The sequence below is a fragment of the Symsagittifera roscoffensis genome, chromosome 6 (assembly GCF_963678635.1).
Source record: "Symsagittifera roscoffensis chromosome 6, txSymRosc1.1, whole genome shotgun sequence".
NCBI classification, from domain to species: domain Eukaryota; kingdom Metazoa; phylum Xenacoelomorpha; order Acoela; family Convolutidae; genus Symsagittifera; species Symsagittifera roscoffensis.
Window position 1 is genome coordinate 10,250,504 of NC_087067.1, and position 22,873 is coordinate 10,273,376.

A 22,873-nucleotide genomic window follows, 5' to 3' on the forward strand; every position below is an offset into this window, starting at 1 on the left:
TATTTCAGTGTGAAAACTTTCCTTTACGCGGCTGTGTTTCATTTTTTTGAATAGTCTCGAATAAAATTTTTATCATGCGATTGTGAAATATTTTGAACAATAAAATTGAACTTTTCAGTGAGAAAACTTTCCTTAATTCGGCTGTGATTGAAGTTTTGTTCACGCCGTTGACTTTTCATGCCTTAACTCGGCTATGTTTTATGTTTTTTTTTCACGCATTTTCAAGAAAGTAACAGATCATCTGCTCGAGGTCACTGTCAGTTTGTCTGAAATGGTCCTTGACAATAGGTAATCTAGAGCGTAGACGCTTAAACTTGGCTTTAATTTTGTCCACTCGTGTATATCAGCAAAAAAATGCTATTAGAAAAATTGCCTTCAATTAGTTGAAAAAATTAGAATGAAAACTGAAAAAGAAATCAACCTCCAAAGTATAAAATTTGCTCTACTCCAAAAATTTAGTGAAAATTAAATTGGTTTATTAGCACTGCAACGAATCTCTAAAAATGCGTTCGTTCTTTTACCTGTCGGCTAAGGATATGTATTTGGGTCCTGGGAAAGTGTCGCTTTCATCTCCGCTATTCTGAATGACATTCACAACTGCAGCTGTGATTGGGTCCTTCAGAACAGGCGACGGAGGCAGCAAGGCAGGCGAGTGGGTCTGTGACATGGCTCCAAGAGACAAATTATCCCTGTGGTAGTCGTCTCCACCTACCACCTTACTGTCCATGTTATCCTCACCTTCAAACATTAAACATAGCCAACAGACAGTTACAAAAAAAGTGTCAATAAAGGCAATTAAACAAAAAATACTGACTTGTTTTTTGAAAATCTTTCAAATTTCAAAACAATAGACGCCTTTAAAGCTCTTTGAAATTCTAGAACAATTTATGCTTGGAACTTTTTGATAAAACTAACCCAATTTGAGAAGACTGGACCAATAAAATAATATTTCATTTCGCCAGGAACTCTGATAATTCACTTCCATTTTCGAAGTTAGAAGTCGGTCAGGTTTTTCGTGACCTTTACACTTTGCTGTTCGATAGTCAACAGACATTTCAACAAAGTATATGAACTTAACTTAAAACGAAATCAAACGTCACACCACGAAAAAGTAAATTTGAGCCTGAACAAAATTTAAGACTTCTCCTGAGAAAAAAAAACAAAACTAAATTATAGCGACCTATAAAAAAGTCCGGACTACGTTCATCGAATCATAAAAAGATAAGAATAACAGAGACTTTACATGAGCTCAGCAGCGTGGCGACAGGGTGTGGTGGGATCGAGAGGGTCGCCCCCATTCTGGACACATTTTTCAAAAGTATCCCCTTTGGTACTATTTTTCGAACCTATTTTTGGTTGACCAACCTGAAAATGTTTCTAAAGGCGCCTTGAGCACCAGTTTGCTCTAGATTCCTTCCCCCCCACCACCAGCGAATTGTCACTAGTAATCTCTGTTCTGATTGCTCGATTGTTACAAAAATTGGCATGCGGACTGATTAGGCTATGACAAACATATTTGGTCTTTACATTTTTACAATTTTACCCCAGAAAAATGATGCTTATTTGAGGTGGGGGGAAAAGGAAAAAGAGCATATTGTTGCCACTAACTTGATAAAATGAGCCCCATTCGACAACATTGGATCAATATATTAAATTTTTATTTCGCTGGGAAATTTAAAAATTGAATTCCTTTTTCAAAACTAGTAGTCGATCACGTCTTTCGTGACCGTTACAATTATAGTGTTCGATAGTAGAGTTTGCTTCTTTTTGACAAAAAAAATGAAGCTAACTTAAGAAAACTTAAAAGTCAAGCAGCGAAACAGAAAATCGAGACTGAACAAATTTTATGAACTTAACTTTTAAAAAAATAACATCAACGCGACTTATCTAAGAGTCTGCACTAGGTTCATCGACTCTTACTAATTTTATGATCAAACAAAAAATCTAACGCACTTTTCTTTTCTCCGTTTTGTTTCGAGCTCAATTTTCACCAGTATTCAAGATTTTATTTAGACACTTTCAAGTTTCCGTCATTAACTCTTTTGATGTCAAATTATACTTAAATGGTAATCCGCGTCTAAAAAAGCCAGCTTTCCTCATCTGCACTAAGTTATGCATCGTAGTGAATGCTTTCTTGACTAAGTGGACTAAAAAAGTTTTTCACGCAACGTGAGACATTCTCAGCGAGCAAATTGAAATAAAAAGTGTTAAAACTTTACTATACTCGGCTGTTTCTTATTTTTCCACGCGAAGTGCAAAACTTAGTGCAGATGTGGAAAACTGGCATTTTCAGACCAGGATTACATTTTTAAGTCATTGAAACCAAATATTGAGTTTCGTTGAGAGTAGTTCTGATCATTTGCTCTTGGTCTATGTAAAAACTTCACCAATTTTCAAAGAAAATGTTGTCCAAATTGAAAACAGGCATTTCAGAGAGTAAAACTTTAAGTTTCAGCTTCATTGTCCATTAGTGTTTTAGGGACGATAGTCTGAAAAAGCAGAAAGTTTCCATTTTGCAAAAAAAAGGCCCGACAGTATTCGAACCACAAGACATGTCAGCTCAAGCAGGGGTGTTACTTCTACGCCAGATGTATCATTAAGTTTGATTTTATTATAAGGCAACTTGAACGCAGAGGCGAAGTTGCACTTCGCATACACAAGCAAAAATATGACCGATAACGCAACTGGGAAAAACTGAATAAGTAAAACTTTGAGTCTATAAAATTTCTTAGGTGACGCACGCCAATTATGATTCTACATAATTGCTAAGTGACGCAAGCCAATTATGACGCTTTAGCAGTACCAGTCAATTTGAAAAAAAAAGAAATTTGCCAGCTAACATGCCTCAATTTATAGAGCGGACGCATTTCAATTAGTATACGAAAGAGGTCATTAAAAACATCCGAGCCCCCAAGTTCAAACCCTCTTATTTTGTTGCGGGTCTCCTACCCTACCTCTACAATACCTCTAAATTTTAATTTATTATAAGGCAAGTTGAACACAGAGGCGAAGTTGCACTTCGCATACACAAGCAAAAATATGACCGATAACGCAACTGGGAAAAACTGAATAAGTAAAACTTTGAGTCTATAAAATTTCTTAAGTGACGCACGCCAATTATGATTCTACATAATTGCTAAGTGACGCAAGCCAATTATGACGCCTTAGCAGTACCAGTCAATTTGAAGAAAAAAAGAAATTCGCTAACAAACATGCCTCAATTTATAGAGCGGACGCGTTTTAATTAGTATACGAAAAATTTCATTTAAAACATCCGACCCTGCCCAGGTTCGAACCCTCTTAATTTGTAGCGGGTCTCCTTCCCTACCTCTATGATACCTTATGCTAAAGTGCTCATAGAAATATAATAGTCTGTGTTAATATCCTTAGCATTGGCTATACTTAGTAGCTGGTTATTGATCAAAACGAACACATTTTGTCGCAACAATATTTGCGTCGCAACAATATTTGCGACTAAGGTCGGAAAAAAGAGTGTTCAAACAATAATACAAGCTTTGCTTGTATAAATACTTGTAATAATTTCACGTGAAAAATCTTGTGAAGAAAGTTCTTTACCCAAAAAAAGTCTAGTACCCGGTTGCAACAAGCTTGCTGATCGTAAGGGTAAACATCATTAAAAAACATGAGCATAAAAAAACGTTTCATTAATCACTGAAAATAATAGAGTTGCGTAATTATGTGTAATAATGCCCATTATTATAACTCTGTAGTAATTGTGAGTAGTAATTGAGTAATAATGCAGTTGAGAATTGAAAAAAAAAACAACGTTATCTCAACCTATCCTCTTTATATTACATTAACTTACCTTCATTGGATAGAGATGAAATGTTGTGCGCTGAGCTTGCGTTTCTCGGCATACTTTTCTGATCTGTGTTACTTCCAAAGTCAAACTCAGACTCCGTTTCGCTCACATTTGTACTTGACGCCGTCAAACTTTCTCCGACAGTTGAGGGAACTTCTAAGAAATTTGACTTGACTCTCTCATCGCTTTTCACAATTTGGTCAAAATTGCACAACTTGGTAGCATCTCTCAGGCGCCCTGAACTCCGGCGGTTGAAAAACTCGGATATTGTTTCGGGCGGAATTATGAGCTTTGAAGACCAGTTTGTTAAATCGTTTTCGCTCAGAATTTTGACAAGATCATCTTGTGAACTGCAAACTATGCGTGTCAGAACGTTGACAAGAGGTTCAAAATGAATGATGTGGAATACCTGAAAACTTGCAAAATAAAGCATCTAGTGTAAAAAAGGGCTTTTGCCATCTGTAACTATTGTTCCGATTACAATCTAGGAATGGAATTTTATTTCGATGATTGTTTGCACGCGATACAAAAAAAGAGAACCACCAAGTCGAAAAAAACATTGATAAACCACTCGAAAATGTAGAAAAAACTAGATCTATCAAAATGAATAAGGCTAGTTTTGGAACAAAAAGTGCCAAGATGATAGAACGTACAATAAAAATCAAAATAAAATTTACCAAGCTGCAATACAGCCAAAAATAACTTAGCAGAAACCCTTTAAACCGAAAAAAAAGTTCAACATGACTTATAGAAAGTCCCCCTCGCCCTCAAAACACACACACACAAACAAAACTTTTTTTTGCACGTCAATGAGATTACTGAGCCGATATAATATAGGTAGAAACATTACACCGAAGAAAAAAAATCAAAAAATTTAAGACTAAAAAAAAGTTATTTAATCCCCCTCGCCCTCAAAACACATTAACGCATAAAAACTCGCTCGTCGAACGATATAACGCAATACGAGGCCACTAAATTGATATAATAAAGGTTGAAATCTATCAAGCCGAAAAAAAATGAAATTTTAGAAAATCGACAGATATTTAAAATGCTGACATGCACTTTACCGGTGCATGTTAACATTTTGATAGCTGTAAATTTATTGCTACAAGAGATTTCCACGAAATGAGTCCAGATGAAAAGAGTCCTGTGAACAACGTTATTTACGGGACGCAAAGTTTTGTACCCGATTGCTGCTTATCGCAAGGGTAATGAAAAAAAATTGAAAAAAAAAACGAACATTTTTAATATTTTAACTTAAATTGAGTTTTTTTAAGCTGAGAGAGACTGAATTATGTTAACATAGCCAACAGTAGATTGAAAAAATTTAGAAAAAAAAACAAAAAAATTATTGAAAATGTTTGAACACTTTTCAACTTTCGAGTTTGGTAGAAACTAAACTAGATTTAAACTCATTAAATTTAAGAACTCTTCATGATTGGCACTTTTTCCTTTAAATTAAACCAATGTAAAAAAAATCTGAATCAGTGGGTAAGTTTTCTTTAATCCGCTGCGAAATCTAGAAACTTTCGAAACTAAAAACCGATCACGTTTTGTGCGCGCCATTTTGGCTTCGTACCTAGCCTTTTAGCGAAAGAACTTGAATAGACTTCAACAATTGCATGTGAACCTGATTGCATTCAAAAACGCACTACAAAGAGTCGAAGCTGCGCTTCGCAAACTCTAGAGAGAACACGACAAAAGCAGTTATAAAAGATGCAAAAAGAAAAAGTAGAAATAAGCCTCGAATAGTTAAAAAAAAATCTGCTACATAGAGATTATGAGTTTCACACACCAACCACTCAGTCACGGACGCTTAATAAATCACAAAAATGAAGCAGAAAATATGCTATGAATTAGCCAAAAATTAGCCAAAAAAGATGCTATGAATTTTCTTATACTACAGATCGTGATTATAGCAAAAGTGCCACCAAAACAGCACTTTTATTAGCGAGTTAGATTGGGAAAAAGAAGGTTCATACTAAACACTACACTTGCAAGTGTAAATATGCATGATAAACTTACGTAGTTATTGGAGCATTTTAAAAACTTTTTAAAAAAACCAAGACCTATAAAGTAAACATCACCCTCTTAAAATTTGCAAAATAATCAAACTGGGAGTTTATCTCTCTTTGTTGTCCTTTGTGAATGTTGTGTCATTTAGTTTTAAACACCGAAACTCTCACGCCTGTTTTTCTCGAAACGGAGGCAACTTACTTAAATTTTTCAGTCCAATCACGGGTGAAAAGGCTTTAATATGATACCACATTTGACCCGCAATGAACTTGATGTGTTTCCCAAAGGAAAACACATCACAGCCAACAGACAAAAAAAGGACATTGAATAAGGAAACCCAAAAAAATGATTGATTTACTTTTGCACGTTTTTCGACTTATTTTTCGGAGAAAATATCATGTTGAACTTTCCAATTACATTAATTATTAGTCCGCTGGGAAATCTGAAAAACAAAATGTACTTCGAATTAAGAAGACATTCACATTTCTTTGCGCCAATTTTCCTTGTATAATTTGTGAACGTATTTTGCCTTTCTTTTAGCAAATACATCTGAACAGAGTTTTAAAAAAATCAAACTCGACTGTGAGACGCAATCCTGGAAAAAATTATCAACACAATCTATATAACTGCCTTCACTATGTTCAATTGAAATTACTAAAAAAATTTCCCCATAATTTCCGGAAAATACATTGGAATTGGACACGAATATGAAGCTAAATTTCACGAACACACGAAAACGGCTAAATTTAGCTCTAAAAAAGCAAAAACGTGAAAAAAAGAAAGCATAATCGGCTATAGCCCAGAATCGCTGGTGCAAATATGCCCTAATGAATTAATTAAATCCGTTTATCTACGAATGAAATGAACAATTAAATGATCATTTCAGCTCTTCATGGAGAACCACCGTTAAGCTCCAGATTACAGCAATTGTACAATACACATCCTGAAAATGAAGAGAAAAATAATGCACGCGACCTATATAATTGTCTTCACTAGGTTCATTGGCACTTAGAAGCTATGCCATTGATCGGAACAATAACATCCTTCAAGAGCGAAGACTGGTAGTAGGACTTACATGTGACGTTAGAAACAAAGCGACTGGCAACGAAATCGGTCTTGCATTTTCAACATCGATCACAACCTTCCCATATGGCTGCGAAGTTGAACTCCCTTCACCTGAAACCATTTTTTGCAAGTTCAGAGTGAGTTACTTTTTATATATTTTATAATTTTAGGTGATGCTAATCTGTTCGGTGATGCAATTTCACTGCTGTTAGGTGATGCCAGTTTGTTTTGTTATCTTAGTTTTCATCTTAATCTTTTGTCTTAATTTAACTCTATTTTATACTCTTATCGTCTAATTTCGTCTAACTGACAGCAGTTGAGAGTCAACTTCAGATTTCGTCCGCGATTGCTGAAGTTCGCCTAAGTTATTTTTTGGTTGCTGCAAATTACATGCAACTTTATATATCAAATACTTTTCAATTTTTCAATGACATTAAGGTTTTTTTTTGCTATCAATGAGGTTCACGCAACAATAGTTCGAGAAACTTGCCATTAAATTTAAGAGGGACGAAATATGTGAAGACTATTTCTAAATGCCTTTGTAATCTAAAAAATGCTGGCTGCCGTACCTGTATTCGTACTCTGATTATAAGAATTAGTTGCATCAGAGGGAGGTTGCTGTTGGGCTATTGGCACTAGGTAGAGTGGCAGAAGGAGTCCAGTTAGGAGGTACTTTGTGAGGATCTGGGACAGTCGAGGCACTTCCAGTCGGAAGATGTCCTGGATGTAAGAGAGATAGTCCAAGTGTTCGTGGCACAGGTCTCGCAGTTTGTCCATGGACGAATTACTGCAGCAAAAAAAAAACATTTAACTCTGAATTTTAGCTTTTCCAACGGCAAACATTGGTTATCATTATGCATAAGCTTTGCATAATGTCAGCGCTGTTTCATTTGATTCATCACATTTTCGGTAAAAAATATTTTAAAATAATTATCACATTTTAATTTTATTTCTTCTCATTTGACTTTGACCTTGGTTTTTGTAAACATAACATCAGTCAAAATTCAGACGCAAAAATTAGGACAAGCAAAAAATTGGCAAACTGGGGCTTTAAAGTTGCGAGGAAATGCAAAAATAAATGAATAAGCTTTGAAAATAACAATAACTCACAACCTTAAATCGCTTGCGTTTGCAATTATCCGCAGTAATTATCCTTAGTTTATTCTTGATTAGTTCATGCTCTATGATCCGTTTGTGGCTGACACTTTGATGTGGAAAAATGCATCGACCCCTGTGATTATTACGAAAGCAACCAAATTTTGAAAGCGACCAAATATAATAAAAGCTCCTAGTAGCAACCAAATTTCTAATCTACTTTTTAAGGGCCGATGTTGTTATCTATGGCCATTGCGTCTTAATGCATCAGATTCGAACAGTGAACCACTTATTACTTTCAACTTTGAAATCTAGTGGCTTAAAATACTTTCCGGGGTCATTCTTCGGATCGGAACAGTTACCTTATGTTTCCATGTGTCAATTCATTTATCTCCAAAACCAACTTCCCCAAATCGTGCGTCAAATTGGCAAAGTAAATATTGGCCACTCGGTCGCAAATATAGCTCATCGCAGCGGCGTCTTTCACTCTGAAGCAACTGAGCGTGATTGTGCGCACTGCTGTTCTCACCATACTCTCCGAGTGATTGAAGAACTTCAGCGCTTCAGTTAAGAGAGGAAAGTCTTTGATTTGGTCATTGTAGAATAGATGCACTGAAATAGATACACTTTTAAACATGATTAGATTGATTTTTGAAAAGTTCGAAAAAAATTCAGAGGAGAGACTGACTGTACTGAATTCTGAATACACTAATAAACAAAAATAAACCCAAAGTGGGCTTTCACTGTCTAAAATGTCTTCTTTATGAACATTTTGGCCAAAGTCTTCCAGGAATTTCAAAAAAAACTTAATAGGGACGAGAGAAAATATATAATCAGCTACCCTCTATGAAAGTATCAATATTTCATTTCAAGGACTAACCTGTTTGTTCCAGGCCTAACAACACTGGACAAAATAAAGCGCAAATTTAGGTTTTTACAGTGTTTTTGTATTTAATGCATAATTTAAGGACCATTAGGGACGATGTTTACTTCGAAATTTAACAAAAATTTTTCATCGACCGACAGCAAATTATCAAAACTACCCTCTGTGAACGTCTCAATTTTTAATTTGAAGCACTAACCAGTTCTTTCCGGGTCTGAACATTCCAGTTTTTATCATCCGCACTAAAGTTTTCAAAACGGGTGAAATTGTAAGAAACAGCTGAGTTTAGTAAAGTTGCCACACTGATTATTTCTTAATTTTCGCTGAGAATGTTTCACGTCGCATGAATAAGTTTTAAACTCCCTTTATTCGAGAATAAATTCACGACCTAGCAAAACCTAGCGCAGACTGGCATTTTGCGCAGACCCTGAAAAAACTAATAAGTGCTTCAAATTAAAAAATGGTAGTTCAGATTATTTGCTGTCAGTCGCTTTTAAAAAATGGTCCTAAAAATTAACCTTTTTAATGGGTGAGAGCATGAAATTGCGTTTAATTTTGTCCACTAGCGCATCTGCACTAAGTTTCACATCCTAAAGAACTCTTTTTCCAACTAGCGAGAAAAAATGTGACACATTTTCAGTTAGAAATTTAAATGCGCACTGTGAAAACTTTTTCAAACCCATCTGCTTCTTACAGTTTCACACGGAGTGAAAAACTTTATAAAGTTGAGGAAAACTCACAATTTTAGACTTAGTCTTTTCAACAAAACTTTGATAAATTCATCGAGGGTAGCTCTGATCATTTGATCTCGGTCTATATAGAAATTTTGGACATTTACTTTTAATCCAATCAAAATCATCCTGGAAAACTGGCATTTTAGAAATTACACAGAGGTGAGAACACGACAAAAACCTAATAAATCACATACAAAACGGAGAACAGATACTATGAAATTTTCAATGCTACAGGTCGTGATGATAGTTAAAGTGCCACCAAATAAATGAACACTTTCCACTTTCAACAAAATCTTTTATTTGCGAGTTAAGTTAGAAAAAAAGAAGGTTCGTTTTAATACACTACGCTGATCGCTAGTGTAAACAATCTGAATTTGCGGTTCATATTTTCCACTGGTGTAATTTTACAAAAGCGTGAAGAGTTGATGTTTCACAACCAGTTTCTCGTGTCTTTTTTTCTTTGTCGCACTACGAAAAAGTTACCTGTTGACGTGTTCAACTTGAGCGAGAGTATTTTGAGAAATGAGATGTAGTAAGCCATCACTTCTTCATCAGAAAAATCAAACTTGTGCACCAGAATTGAATTCACTGTATTGTTCGACAGCAGGAAATCTAAACAGCACTTCATAATTTCAAGCTGCGTAAAAGCCTGAACACCTTTTTAAATCAGGCAATATTGTCCTGCGTAAAAGCTTGAACCACTTTTTGAATCCTGAGAAAGTATCCTTTCTAAACTACTTTTTGTTGAGAACTAAAAAAAATGGGCAACATTTTCGGAAAGACAGGTCCTTCGTGTCTGGGCTGGTCTGCCGTTAGTTCCGCTATGGTATATCAAGCTCTTGAACCAACTTTTTTCAAGGCGGTGCTTGTTCAGAAATTGGGATACTGAATCTAAAAGAGCCCATACTAGTTTGGTTGGTCTGTTTTACATCAATTATAATTTATTTCAGCGTCAGATTATTTTAATTTGATAAATTAACTTTCCTTTCGATGCGAGTATTTTTGTTTTTGTTTTTCTGTTACCGATGATAGATACAACAAGAAAGGACATAACTCTCCCGAAATTATATATTATCAATTTGTGTTTTGGAGAGGACATACAACGGGATTTTCGGATCCACTAAACGTCTACTAGGCGGTGAAAGAATTATGTTAGTACTTACAGACATCGCCAACAGAGTGACAAAAAATAGGTAAAATTGGAAGTGAAACAAAAAATGATAACGATGAATGTACTGCAACATGGCTAAAATGAATTGGAAGTTGGAAGAACTGCTCACAAAGAGAAGTTTCGTGTGAGATGTTCTCGAACAGGATGTTGAGTGTCTGCAGTAGTTGTACACATACACTCTCTCCGCTCTTCTGCTTCATAATCTTCTTGAAGAACGACAACATGTTCTTCTCCAGGAAAAAACTGAAACAGGACAGCGTCTGTTTTTTTGCTTTTTAAATTTATCATGTATTGATCAAAACTTTCAAAAAAGTTCCCAAAAATAATTTAGCCATGCATTTTTTTTTACATCTGCCACAAATCGCTCAAAGTCACCAACTATCCAGTACGCTGGATTACCTAATTGATGACTTTTTTCGCATCGAGTTTTCAATAAAATTTGTTCTTAATAATCCTAAAGACCATATTCCCTTGTTCCAAACAAGACCATATTCCCAGGTTCCAAACATTAAATTGACAAAATTCTTGAATTGACAAAAAAACCCTCTCTACAAAAGCTATCAAATGCGCAATCTCAAATCTTAAATTTTTCAGCCCACACGTCCTGGAACCTATTAAAAACTTATTCACTTCGAAGGACACAAGATGAGGTGACAAAGCCAAATAACAGAAACCGAAACACTTTGAACCAAAAAAAACAAAGGAACCTATTCAAAGTCTGAACTCAAAAATGTACAGTAACAGAAATATTTTCAGTTTCAATCAGAAGAAAACTCCGTTTATTGGAAAATATGCCGAAAAGAAAAAAAACAGTCAAACGATTGTCCGACTACTTAACATTTCCCCGAAAAAATTCGAAAGATTTCGTATCGAAAAAAACAAGGTCCGGCCGGGATTCGAACCACAACACCAAGGATCTCAAAAGCGCGCAACCTTTAGACCAGTAAGACAGGGTTTCGATGGTTTTGAAGTTCCATGATAAAATTGAATTCCTTACAGATTTTTAAAAAAAAAAACAGGCAGTTTACGAAAAAAATTTAGTTAATTCGTAGAAGTCACTTGATCTCGTAGTCATACAAATAAAAATAAGCTAAAAATATGACCTATAAGCGGAAATACGCAATTCTTGAAGTTTGATTTAGCACTTTTACAGCACGGAACCTTGTGTGTAACTTGAAACAAAAAAAAATATTTTTTTTTGAGTTTTACGTGAAAAGTTTCAACTTCCGATATTGTTATGAATTGCAACAATAACTGTAGTTTAACGAAACCACTTATTATTTATCGAGGCTAACATTTCTCTTTTCTACCTACACGCAGGAAAACAATTTTCAACAAAAATTATCTATTCCAGAGGGCGGGACGACCTTCAGAGGAACCGGCTATCGTTGTTTGCGTTTCTACGGTTTACTTTTTTCTTTCTTGATTTTTTCGCTTTGAGATACGATTTTGATTATACAAAAACTTGACACGATATTGATAGTATCCTGAATTTTCACTGAGACAACTAACTCTCTTTGGAATTGGCGAATAAATTTTCAACCGAGATCGAAGGAACTTTTCACAAACTCTTCGAATTTCAAACATTTCATGCTTGAGATTTTTCCATCATTAAGCATTAAATAAGCGATCATAATATTAGCATAAATTTTTCATCTGCAATTATATAACTTTTAGAGAAAGCATTTAATTCGCGTCCCGTGACTTGTGAGTTTATGACGTGTCACTTGTACTTCCTTAACGAGAATTTTTTTTATATTTACAGACCTTGATTGAAAAACTGCACCCTAGATTCAACCTTACACAATCTTAATAATAATGGACTCACTCGAAAACAGATGAGTCATTCTGGTCTCCCCAAATCATGATTTCAGAAATAGATCTCAATGTTTCCACCAACAGATTTCTGTTCTGGTTTGTCACTGTCGAATTCTTCACCAAAACCATGTGAAGGTATCTAAAATAAAACATTACTAGTTGTGCACGGAAGTTCACTTGGGAATGTCACACAATCCATTTTCACCATTTACTTATCCAGCAACCGTTACTTGAGTAGTTCAGTTTCATATTCAAATTTTGTTTTTAAAAAAAGTGATATGTTACAATAGGTTTTGAGCATACTGCATGTATTAAATTTGAAAACAAAACGCATATATGTCATTTCATTTTCAATCAATTGTAAATGCTACTAAGATAGTTTTTGTAAATACCTTACACTGCCAGATGAAATGTTATTCAAAAACTCAAAATTTACACTTCTTTTGCCAAAAAAAATTGACTTTTGAAATAAATTATAAATTCTGTTCAAAGTAAAACAAAAAGCAACCCAGCCACGTAACTTAAACCTGCCACCTATTGTAATATATCGCCAGAACAAATTGAGGAAAATATACAGAAGTTCATTGTTCCGACTATTTGAAAAATCAGGAGGAACTTTGTATTAGGGGTTTTTTTTTATCTTTTTTTGTTTTCCATGCAAACCAGCTACCGCAAATAATCATCGGAGTTGAGTGATATATCATATTAAAACCCTTACAGTCCTGATTTTTTTTTTTGGATTTTTCTTCGTTTTTCCAGTCATTTTTCTGCAAAAATTGTTTTTCAATTTGCCTAATTTACTATGACTGTCGAATATGCCAAATCTCTAGTTTTTCGTTCAGATCCTTTTTACCACACCCCGCCGAAAAAAAACTTGGAAAAACTTTTTTTTGTAATATTTTTTAAAAAATATGGTTGGAACATTCTGTGCTGTTTGCACAGTAATTGGCTATTCTTGTTTTAATCGGAAATTAGATATCTTTGATTAGAGATCGAATAGTTATAAAAACTCAAATATTAACCCCTAGGTTTATTTGTTCTTTGCAAGTGAAACACAGCCCAGGAAAATAACCAAAAAAAATTGCATGTAGTTCTTAAAACAGGGTTACAACAGCGATTCGCCGTGATGAGCTGTACAGCTCTTGTGTTGGTCCTTTCCCCCGTGGATAAATGGTCTTAACCTTAAGAAAAAATAAAATTACCCAGATAAAATTATAATTTCAGAATATACTGAATATTTGCGCTTTAACTGACCAAACTATATTCACACAGAGAAGATAGTCAGCAGGTTAATCTATGAGCCCAAATAAAAATTAAACGCTATCCGATTAAATTTGTAACCGAAAAAACTCAAAGTACACGGTTTTTATAAATATCTTACAAACATCAAAATGCTACACTGAAGTCCGGACTATATATTCACTTACTGCAATGTACTTACTTCAAGTTTTCAAGCGAGTGGTAATTCTTAGGCTTCCACCTTGATGGAAAGACCTTGGACAGCATTCTAGACATCTGAAAAAAAAAATCTAACATAATTGCTCGCCTTCCAAATACATGTCCGAAATCTAGAATCACAAATCACAATTAAAAATTTTTACTTCGTCTAATTCAAGTTTAATAATTATTTTTTAATTTTTAAGAAAATTTTTATTTTTTGGCAGCTAGTTGTAATCGCTGCTGCTGCAGCATTTTTTTCTGCTTCAGTCTTTTTGAGGCCACTTTGTCTCTCGCAGCATTTATCCGTTCTTCCAGTTTCGTCCTCATCCCTGCTTTTTCGGCAGAGACATCAGTTGAAGCGCCATCCTGGTACTCGTGGTTCAATTTGGAAGGGTATTTGGACAGATATGAAACTGATTCAACTACGCCTTCCGATGTTAAACTAGTGGCCTAGAAAGTGAAACTGTCAGTTAATGAGAACGGTACACTAAAAATTCTGATCAGTCATCTGCGCAAAAAGAATTTAAGTTATGAAAAAATTGCAGATTTCAAAAATGTGTTTTTTTTTTCACTGAGCGTTGCGTTCAGGATAATTATTACAAAGACAAGCTTGTAACTTCAAGCAAAGAAAGGTTTGTAATATACGTAATTAATATTAAACCACAAACCTGTTTATACAATTTAGGATCCAAATTTCGAAGAGCGTACAGGGCATCCCATTGACGTTTGACAAACTTCCCAATAGCTATCTTATCATTATGATTCTGTTTGTCTCTGAATCTGGACCACTTAATATCGAGGATCGCTCTTTCATTTATTTCTGCGAAAGATTTTGGCTCGCCACTTTGACGTTGTCTGAAAAGTAGCTAAATTGTTACTGGTTGTTATCGAAATATTTAACGTGCAAGATAAAAAACTACAAAGCAAGATACGTTTTTCTAGATGCCAGCACATGCTAGTGCTCAGTATGATAAAACTAGATGGGTAATTTTCTTGGGTTCACAATGGTTTCTTACCTATTCGTTTCCATCAAATCATAATTGGTCTCTTTGTCAGGAACTATTCTCTTCTGTAAATTATCGTACAATTTGTCCAAAACGAGCTGTTTCTTTTTTCGTCTTTTCTCTGCCGCTTGGAGCAAAACCAAATTTGCAGTCTTGCCTTTTAAAGCCAGTCTAAAATAAAGGGCAAATAAGAATCAAATAAATCAATTCATAAAAAAATCTGTTTTGAAACGCACTTGAAGGAAATATGACCAGCTCAATCAATTCTTTTCAATCGTTTTTAAACAAGAGAAGCCACTTCAGTTTTGCGCAGGAAATGCATTGAAGTTTCAAGATAATTTAAATGGGCCCTTCAGAAAATTCATAAGAGAAGATACTTTGCAGATAACAAAAAATCTATATATTTCTTCGCGATCAATACAAAAACAAACCGAACCTTAACTTTTATTTTTACATGTAAATTACCCAAAACACGCATTGATTAATATTCAAGTATTGGCGTCTCACAAGAGCTAAAAACAGTTTCTTATATACTATTCTTATAAAAATATTCATCTAGCAAACTCAAAAATTTGAGTCCTGCACATCCAGACACAAAATGATTCGCGTAGGTAAATAAATTTTTTAAAAAATGGAAAAAGCAAAGCCGACAATTTAATCATACACATTGAAAATTTGGAATTCGTGAAACAGAATTTTTTGAATCTTTGGAATCACTTGCAATACAACGCAAGCATAGCAATGCAAGCTGCCAAATAGTCTGAGATACAAATATTAAGTCAAAAAAAACTTGGAAAAATCAAGAAAAAAGGATACAATCAACCCCCCCCCAAAAAAAAACAAAGACGAGAAACACATCCACTAGCATAAAACACACTTTTAGTAATTTCTGAGAGCTCACTAAGCCAACAACACGGTGTTAGACATCAATTGATCTGACACCAAAACTGGCAAAGGAAATTGAGGCCATGTAAAAATCAACAACTGTTTTGGAAAACGAAACATTCAATCTCAAAAAACAGACTGAAAACACAACCACAAGCAAGATTGCAGTATTTTCCAAGCGTTAAAAAGCCAACAACACGCGGTTGACGCCAATTAATCCTAAAAACAAAAAAGGCCAAAGCAAATTGTTGCCATGAAAAAATCACTTTTTTTTCGGAAATACAAAAATTCAATTTCAACACAGATGCGAAGCGAAGCTTCGCACCATTTGCGACACAAAACAAATAAAATAACATCAGTCGAAAAAAAATTAAGATATTGAAAAAACTAAGAACCAAATTTTTCGAAAGTCTCGATTAAAAACAACTACAGGCAAGAGTAAACATGGAGGTATGTGTTAAACATTGAATGAGTTTTCTGCACTGATGCGACATGAAAAAAGTGATTTCAAAAATAGGACTTTGCTAAAACATTAATTATTTCTCTGCTAAAATAAAAGAGAAGTGTAAAAAATTTTGAAATAATCAATTTTCCCACGGAGATAATATTTCTACAAAAAAAAAAGAAATCGCTGCTTCTTCAGCAACATTTATTGCAACCCGTTCTTTGAATGGAAACTTTCAACTCAGATTTGATGTGTAAATTTGAAAATTAAGAAACCTTCAGCAGACTTTTCAAAATCTATAAAATTTTTCTTCACAAAGTAAGTCATGGCGACTTAAGCAGAGAAGATTTCCAAAGCCGGGTTCCTCGAATGAACACAACCTGAGAACTGGCCCGGTAGTTTTCGCGTAAAGTCAATGATATTTCAAAAAACTGTCAAATTTTCGAAATTTTGACTTCTTTGAAGGCCATAACTTTGCTACAACAAACTGGGCATAGCTTACTTGAAAGGTACGCTTTCAACAACCTGTTCATTCAATTAAACCAATAATATCAATTTTGGCAAAATAGTTCGCGAGAAACGTCAAAAAAAATGTCAACAAATCGACATTTAACTTTTCAGAGGTCCGCTAATGCACAAAAACTTCACACTACCCGTTATCTCATTGAACCCGCAATATCAGATTCGGGAGATAAATTTTCGAGAAAAATCAAAATCTTTTAACATAAACTGTCACAAAACCAAATTTTTTCTTTACCGAGGGCCAAAACTTTTGAAGTAAAAAAAAATTGGGCGTGGTCGCATAAGCAAACGAACTTCTCGCGTCCCGTTCTGAGAATTGAACTAAAAATCTTAGGTATGGCACGGTAGTTTTTGAGAGTATTCAAATCAAAAACTTGACTATTCCGAGGGCCATAACTTTATGTACAATATAGGGGTAGGATGTGATCAATATAATGTGATCCTTATGAGCGATATATATGTGCAAACAGGAATAAGTGGTCTTTCAATTGACAACCCTTTTTGATAATCAGAAGTTTCTGAGAAAAAGTAAAATTTTTGCAAAAAGTGAAAAAAAAAATTCCAAAATGAAAAAAAATGAAACTTTAGCAAACAGCCATGTAAACATACAACCAGCTTAAAAAGTGCAGAGGGGAGTGTTATAGCTGTGTTGATCTTGAACCGTTCCGAAAATCGGTCCTTTAACCGGTGAAGAAAAAAAGCCGAAATAATTTTGGCCGAAGAATTTCTTTTAACTATTAAAAAAAAAGAAATCTGGAGTCAAGTTATGTAAAACTACAAAAACTAGATGTAAGTCAAACACTGAAAACAATTAATAAAAAATGCGCGCAGAAAAATGCGATTCCAAGATGTGACAACTAAGCTAAGCCAACAACAGATAAGCACACAAATAATTGGCTGACAATTTATTTGAAACAGAATATTTCCCCTCTCAGACTCGAACCCAGTACCTTTGCCGTCCCAGGCATATTCGTTATCTACAGGCTAAGTCGGCCCGGAACGCTATGAAATTTGAATACCTAATGAAACAAGGTAGAGATGAGTCCAGATGAATCCTGTGGACAAAGTTGTAAACGGGAAAAAAGTCTAGTACTCGGTTGCAAAACCCTAGCTTACCGCAAGGGTAAAAAACAGACGGAAAACACAACCACCAGCAATGAGCAAATTTTTATTCTTTTTCGAGCGTCCACTTAACCATCAACACAGGTTTAGACGCCAATTGATCCGAAAAACAAAAAAAGCGAAAGCAAATTGTTGCCATGAAAAAATCACTTTTTTTTGGAAATACAAAAATTCAATTTCAACACAGGCGAAGCGAAGCTTCACACCACTTGCGGCACAATACAAACAAAGTAACATCAGTCGAAAAAAAAATTAAGATATTGACAAAACTAAGAACCAAATTTTTCGAAAGTCTCGATAAAAAACAACTACAGGCAAGAGTAAACATGGAGGTACGTGTTTAACATTGAATGAGTTTTCTGCACTGATGCGACATGAAAAAAGTTATTTCAAAAATAGCACTTTGCCTAAAACATTGATTGTTTCTCTGCTAAAATAAAAGAGAAGAGTTAAAATTTTGAGATAATCAATTTTCCCAAGGAGATAAAATTTCTACAAAAAAATAGGAAATCGCTGCTTCTTCAGCAACATTTATTGCAACCCGTTCTTTGAATGGAAATTTTCAACTCAGATTTGATGTGTAAATTTGAGAATTAAGAAACCTTCAGCAGACTTTTCAAAATCTATAAAATTTTTCTTCACAAAGTAAGTCATGGCGACTTAAGCAGAGAAGATTTCCAAAGCCGGGTTCCTCGAATGAACACAACCTGAGAACTGGCCCGGTAGTTTTCGCGTAAAGTCAATGATATTTCAAAAAACTGTCAAATTTTCGAAATTTTGACTTCTTTGAAGGCCATAACTTTGCTACAACAAACTGGGCATAGCTTACTTGAAAGGTACGCTTTCAACAACCTGTTCATTCAATTAAACCAATAATATCAATTTTGGCAAAATAGTTAGCGAGAAACGTCAAAAAAAATGTCAACAAATCGACATTTAACTTTTCAGAGGTCCGCTAAGGCACAAAAGCTTCACACTACCCGTTATCTCATTGAACCCGCAATATCAGATTCGGGAGATAAATTTTCGAGAAAAATCAAAATCTTTTAACATAAACTGTCACAAAACCAAATTTTTTCTTTACCGAGGGCCAAAACTTTTGAAGTAAAAAAAAATTGGGCGTGGTCGCATAAGCAAATGAACTTCTCGCGTCCCGTTCTGAGAATTGAACTAAAAACCTTAGGTATGGCACGGTAGTTTTTGAGAGTATTCAAATCAAAAACTTGACTATTCCGAGGGCCATAACTTTATGTACAATATAGGGGTAGGATGTGATCAATATAATGTGAGCCTTATGAGCGATATATATGTGCAAACAGGAATAAGTGGTCTTTCAATTGACAGCCCTTTTTGATAATCAGAAGTTTCTGAGAAAAAGTAAAATTTTTGCAAAAAGTGAAAAAAAATTCCAAAATGAAAAAAAATGAAACTTTAGCAAACAGCCATGTAAATATACAACCAGCTTAAAAAGTGCAGAGGGGAGTGTTATAGCTGTGTTGATCTTGAACCGTTCCGAAATTCGGTCCTTTAACCGATGAAGAAAAAAAGCCGAAATAATTTTGGCCGAAGAATTTCTTTTAGCTAAATAAAAAAAAAGAAATCTGAAGTCAAGTTATGTAAAACTACAAAAACTAGATGTAAGTCAAACACTGAAAACAATTATTAAAAAATGCGCGCAGAAAAATGCGATTCCAAGATGTGACAACTAAGCTAAGCCAACAACAGATAAGCACACAAATAATTGGCTGACAATTTATTTGAAACAGAATATTTCCCCTCTCAGACTCGAACCCAGTACCTTTGCCGTCCCAGGCATATTCGTTATCTACAGGCTAAGTCGGCCCGTAACGCTATGAAATTTGAATACCTAATGAAACAAGGTAGAGATGAGTCCAGATGAATCCTGTGGACAAAGTTGTAAACGGGAAAAAAGTCTAGTACTCGGTTGCAAAACCCTAGCTTACCGCAAGGGTAAAAAACAGACGGAAAACACAACCACCAGCAATGAGCAAATTTTTATTCTTTTTCGAGCGTCCACTTAACCATCAACACAGGTTTAGACGCCAATTGATCCGAAAAACAAAAAAAGCGAAAGCAAATTGTTGCCATGAAAAAATCACTTTTTTTTGGAAATACAAAAATTCAATTTCAACACAGGCGAAGCGAAGCTTCACACCACTTGCGGCACAATACAAACAAAGTAACATCAGTCGAAAAAAAATTAAGATATTGACAAAACTAAGAACCAAATTTTTCGAAAGTCTCGATAAAAAACAACTACAGGCAAGAGTAAACATGGAGGTACGTGTTTAACATTGAATGAGTTTTCTGCACTGATGCGACATGAAAAAAGTTATTTCAAAAATAGGACTTTGCCTAAAACATTGATTGTTTCTCTGCTAAAATAAAAGAGACGAGTAAAAATTTTGAGATAATCAATTTTCCCAAGGAGATAACATTTCTCCTACAAAAAAAATAAGAAACCGCTGCTTCTTCAGCAACATTTATTGCAACCCGCTCTTTGAATGGAACTTTTCATCTCAGATTTGATTTGTAAATTTGAAATTTTTAAGAACCCTTCAGCAAACTTTCCAAAATCTATAAAGTTTTTCTTCACAAAGTAAGTCATGGTGACTTAAGCAGAGAAGATTTCCAAAGCCGGGATCCTCGAATGAACACAACCTGAGAACTGTCCCGGTAGTTTTCGCGTAAAGTCAATGATATTTCAAAAAACTGTCAAATTTTCGAAATTTTGACTTCTTTGAAGGCCATAACTTTGCTACAACAAACTGGGCATAGCTTACTTGAAAGGTACGCTTTCAACAACCTGTTCATTTAATTAAACCAATAATATCAATTTTGGCAAAATAGTTAGCGAGAAACGTCAAAAAAAACTATCAACAAATCGACATTTAACTTTCCAGAAGTCCGCTAAGGCACAAAAGCTTCACACTACCAGTTATCTCATTGAACCCGAAATATCAGACTCGGGAGAAAAATTTTCGAGAAAATCCAAAATCTTTTAAAAAAAACTGTCACAAAAACCAAATTGTTTTTTCTACCGAGGGCTAAAACGTTTGAAGTCAAAAAAAATTGGGCGTGGTCGCTTAAGCAAATGAACTTATCGCGTCCCGTTCTGAGAATTGAACCAAAAAATCTCAGGTATGGCACGGTAGTTTTTGAGAGTATTCAGATCAAAAACTTGACTATTCCGAGGGCCATAACTTTATGAGCAATATGGGGGTAGGATGTGATCAATATAATGTGAGCCTTATGAGCGATATATATTAGTGCAGACAGAGGAATAAGTGGTCTTTCAATTGACAACCCTTTTTGATAATAAGAAGTTTCTGAGAAAGTAAAATTTTTGCAAAAAGTGAAAAAGAAATTCCAAAATGAAACTTTAGCAAACAGCCCTGTAAACATACAACCAGCTTAAAAAGTGCGGAGGGGAGTGTTATAGCTGTGTTGATCTTGAAACGTTCCGAAATTTGGTCCTCAAACCGATGAAGAAAAAAAGCCGCAATGATTTTGGCCGAAGAATTTCTTTTAGCTAAAAAAAAAAATCTGAAGTCAAGTTATGTAAAACTACATGTAAGTCAAACACTGAAAACAATTTTTAAAAATGCGCGCAGAAAAAAGCGATTCCAAGATGGGCCAACTAAGCCAACAACAGATAAGCACACAAATAATTGGCTGACAATTCATTTGAAACAGAATATTTCCCCTCTCAGACTCGAACCCAGTACCTTTGCCGTCCCAGGCATATTCGTTATCTACAGGCTAAGTTGGCCCGGAACGCTATGAAATTTGAATACATAATGAAACAAGGTAGAGATGAGTCCAGATGAATCCTGTGGACAAAGTTGTTAACGGAAAAAAAGTCTACTCGGCTGCAATACCGTAGCTTACCGCAAGGGTAAAAAACAGACGGAAAACACAGCCACCAGCAATGAGCAAATTTATAGTCTTTTTCGATCGTCCACTTAACCAACAACACAAGTTTAGACGCCAATTGATCCGAAAACATAAAATGCCAAAGGAAATTGTTGTCATGAAAAAATCAACAATACGAATCAACAATGAAAATACGAAAAATACCATCTCAAAAAAAAAAAACGGACGGAATAGACAACCACCAGCATTAAGCACGTTTTTAGTATTTTCCGAGCTTCCAATAAGCGAACAACACGTTGTTAGACGCTAATTGATCCTAAAATAATAAAAAAAATTGTTGTCATAAATTAATTTATCTGTAAACTGATGCAAAAAGGTTCACTTAACCGACAAAACAAGAGCCGAAATCATTAAGACCGAAGGAATTTTGTAGACAAAAAAACGGAAAAAATACCAGTCAGGTATAGCAATTTTTAAAAACTACAGGATTTAATCAACAACACTTGAGACTGTAATACATCAACAACTGAAATGAAAATTGGCTACATTGCAAAAAAAAATGTGACAAAACAGAAGCCGACAAACTATAGTCCGACTAATCCATTTTTCACGGAAAACATCAATTTCACACTGGAGAGATTAAGGTCTGGTCGGGACTCGAGCACTTGACCATAGGTTGCAAAAGCAACTGCATTAACTCCAGACCAAGTGCGATGAGGCCTGGATGCTGCTAAGGTGCGATTAAAAAAAGCAACATCAATTTCATTTACAAATATGTAAGAAAAGTTGTTTACCGAAAAAAAATTTGCGATTACACAAGACACTTGCTCTCGCAAATGTAAAAAGAAAATCGTATGAAATTGTTAATTTTTTCCGAACTATTTTTCAATGGTCTCGAATGAAATTCATTTAGAGCAAAACATACCAAGAAAGCACTGGCTAGTAAAAACGCA

At 34.8% G+C, this 22,873-nt stretch overlaps 1 protein-coding gene across 2 annotated transcripts in view; it reads right to left on the reverse strand.

Annotated features, from left to right (window-relative positions):
* Nucleotides 1-22,873, reverse strand: part of LOC134848887 (protein CLEC16A-like) — a 244,273-nt gene that overhangs the window by 78,451 nt on the left and 142,949 nt on the right. For both annotated transcript variants that reach the window (XM_063866408.1, XM_063866409.1), the window contains exons 2-10: nt 14,047-14,121; nt 12,616-12,744; nt 10,897-11,030; nt 10,100-10,228; nt 8,362-8,611; nt 7,474-7,691; nt 6,915-7,015; nt 3,827-4,232; nt 522-738 (exon numbers count right to left, since the gene is read on the reverse strand). In XM_063866408.1, the coding sequence (XP_063722478.1) occupies nt 522-738; nt 3,827-4,232; nt 6,915-7,015; nt 7,474-7,691; nt 8,362-8,611; nt 10,100-10,228; nt 10,897-11,030; nt 12,616-12,744; nt 14,047-14,120 (1,658 nt within the window). In that variant the 5' untranslated portion in view covers nt 14,121. The remainder of the gene's footprint in view (nt 1-521; nt 739-3,826; nt 4,233-6,914; nt 7,016-7,473; nt 7,692-8,361; nt 8,612-10,099; nt 10,229-10,896; nt 11,031-12,615; nt 12,745-14,046; nt 14,122-22,873) is intronic.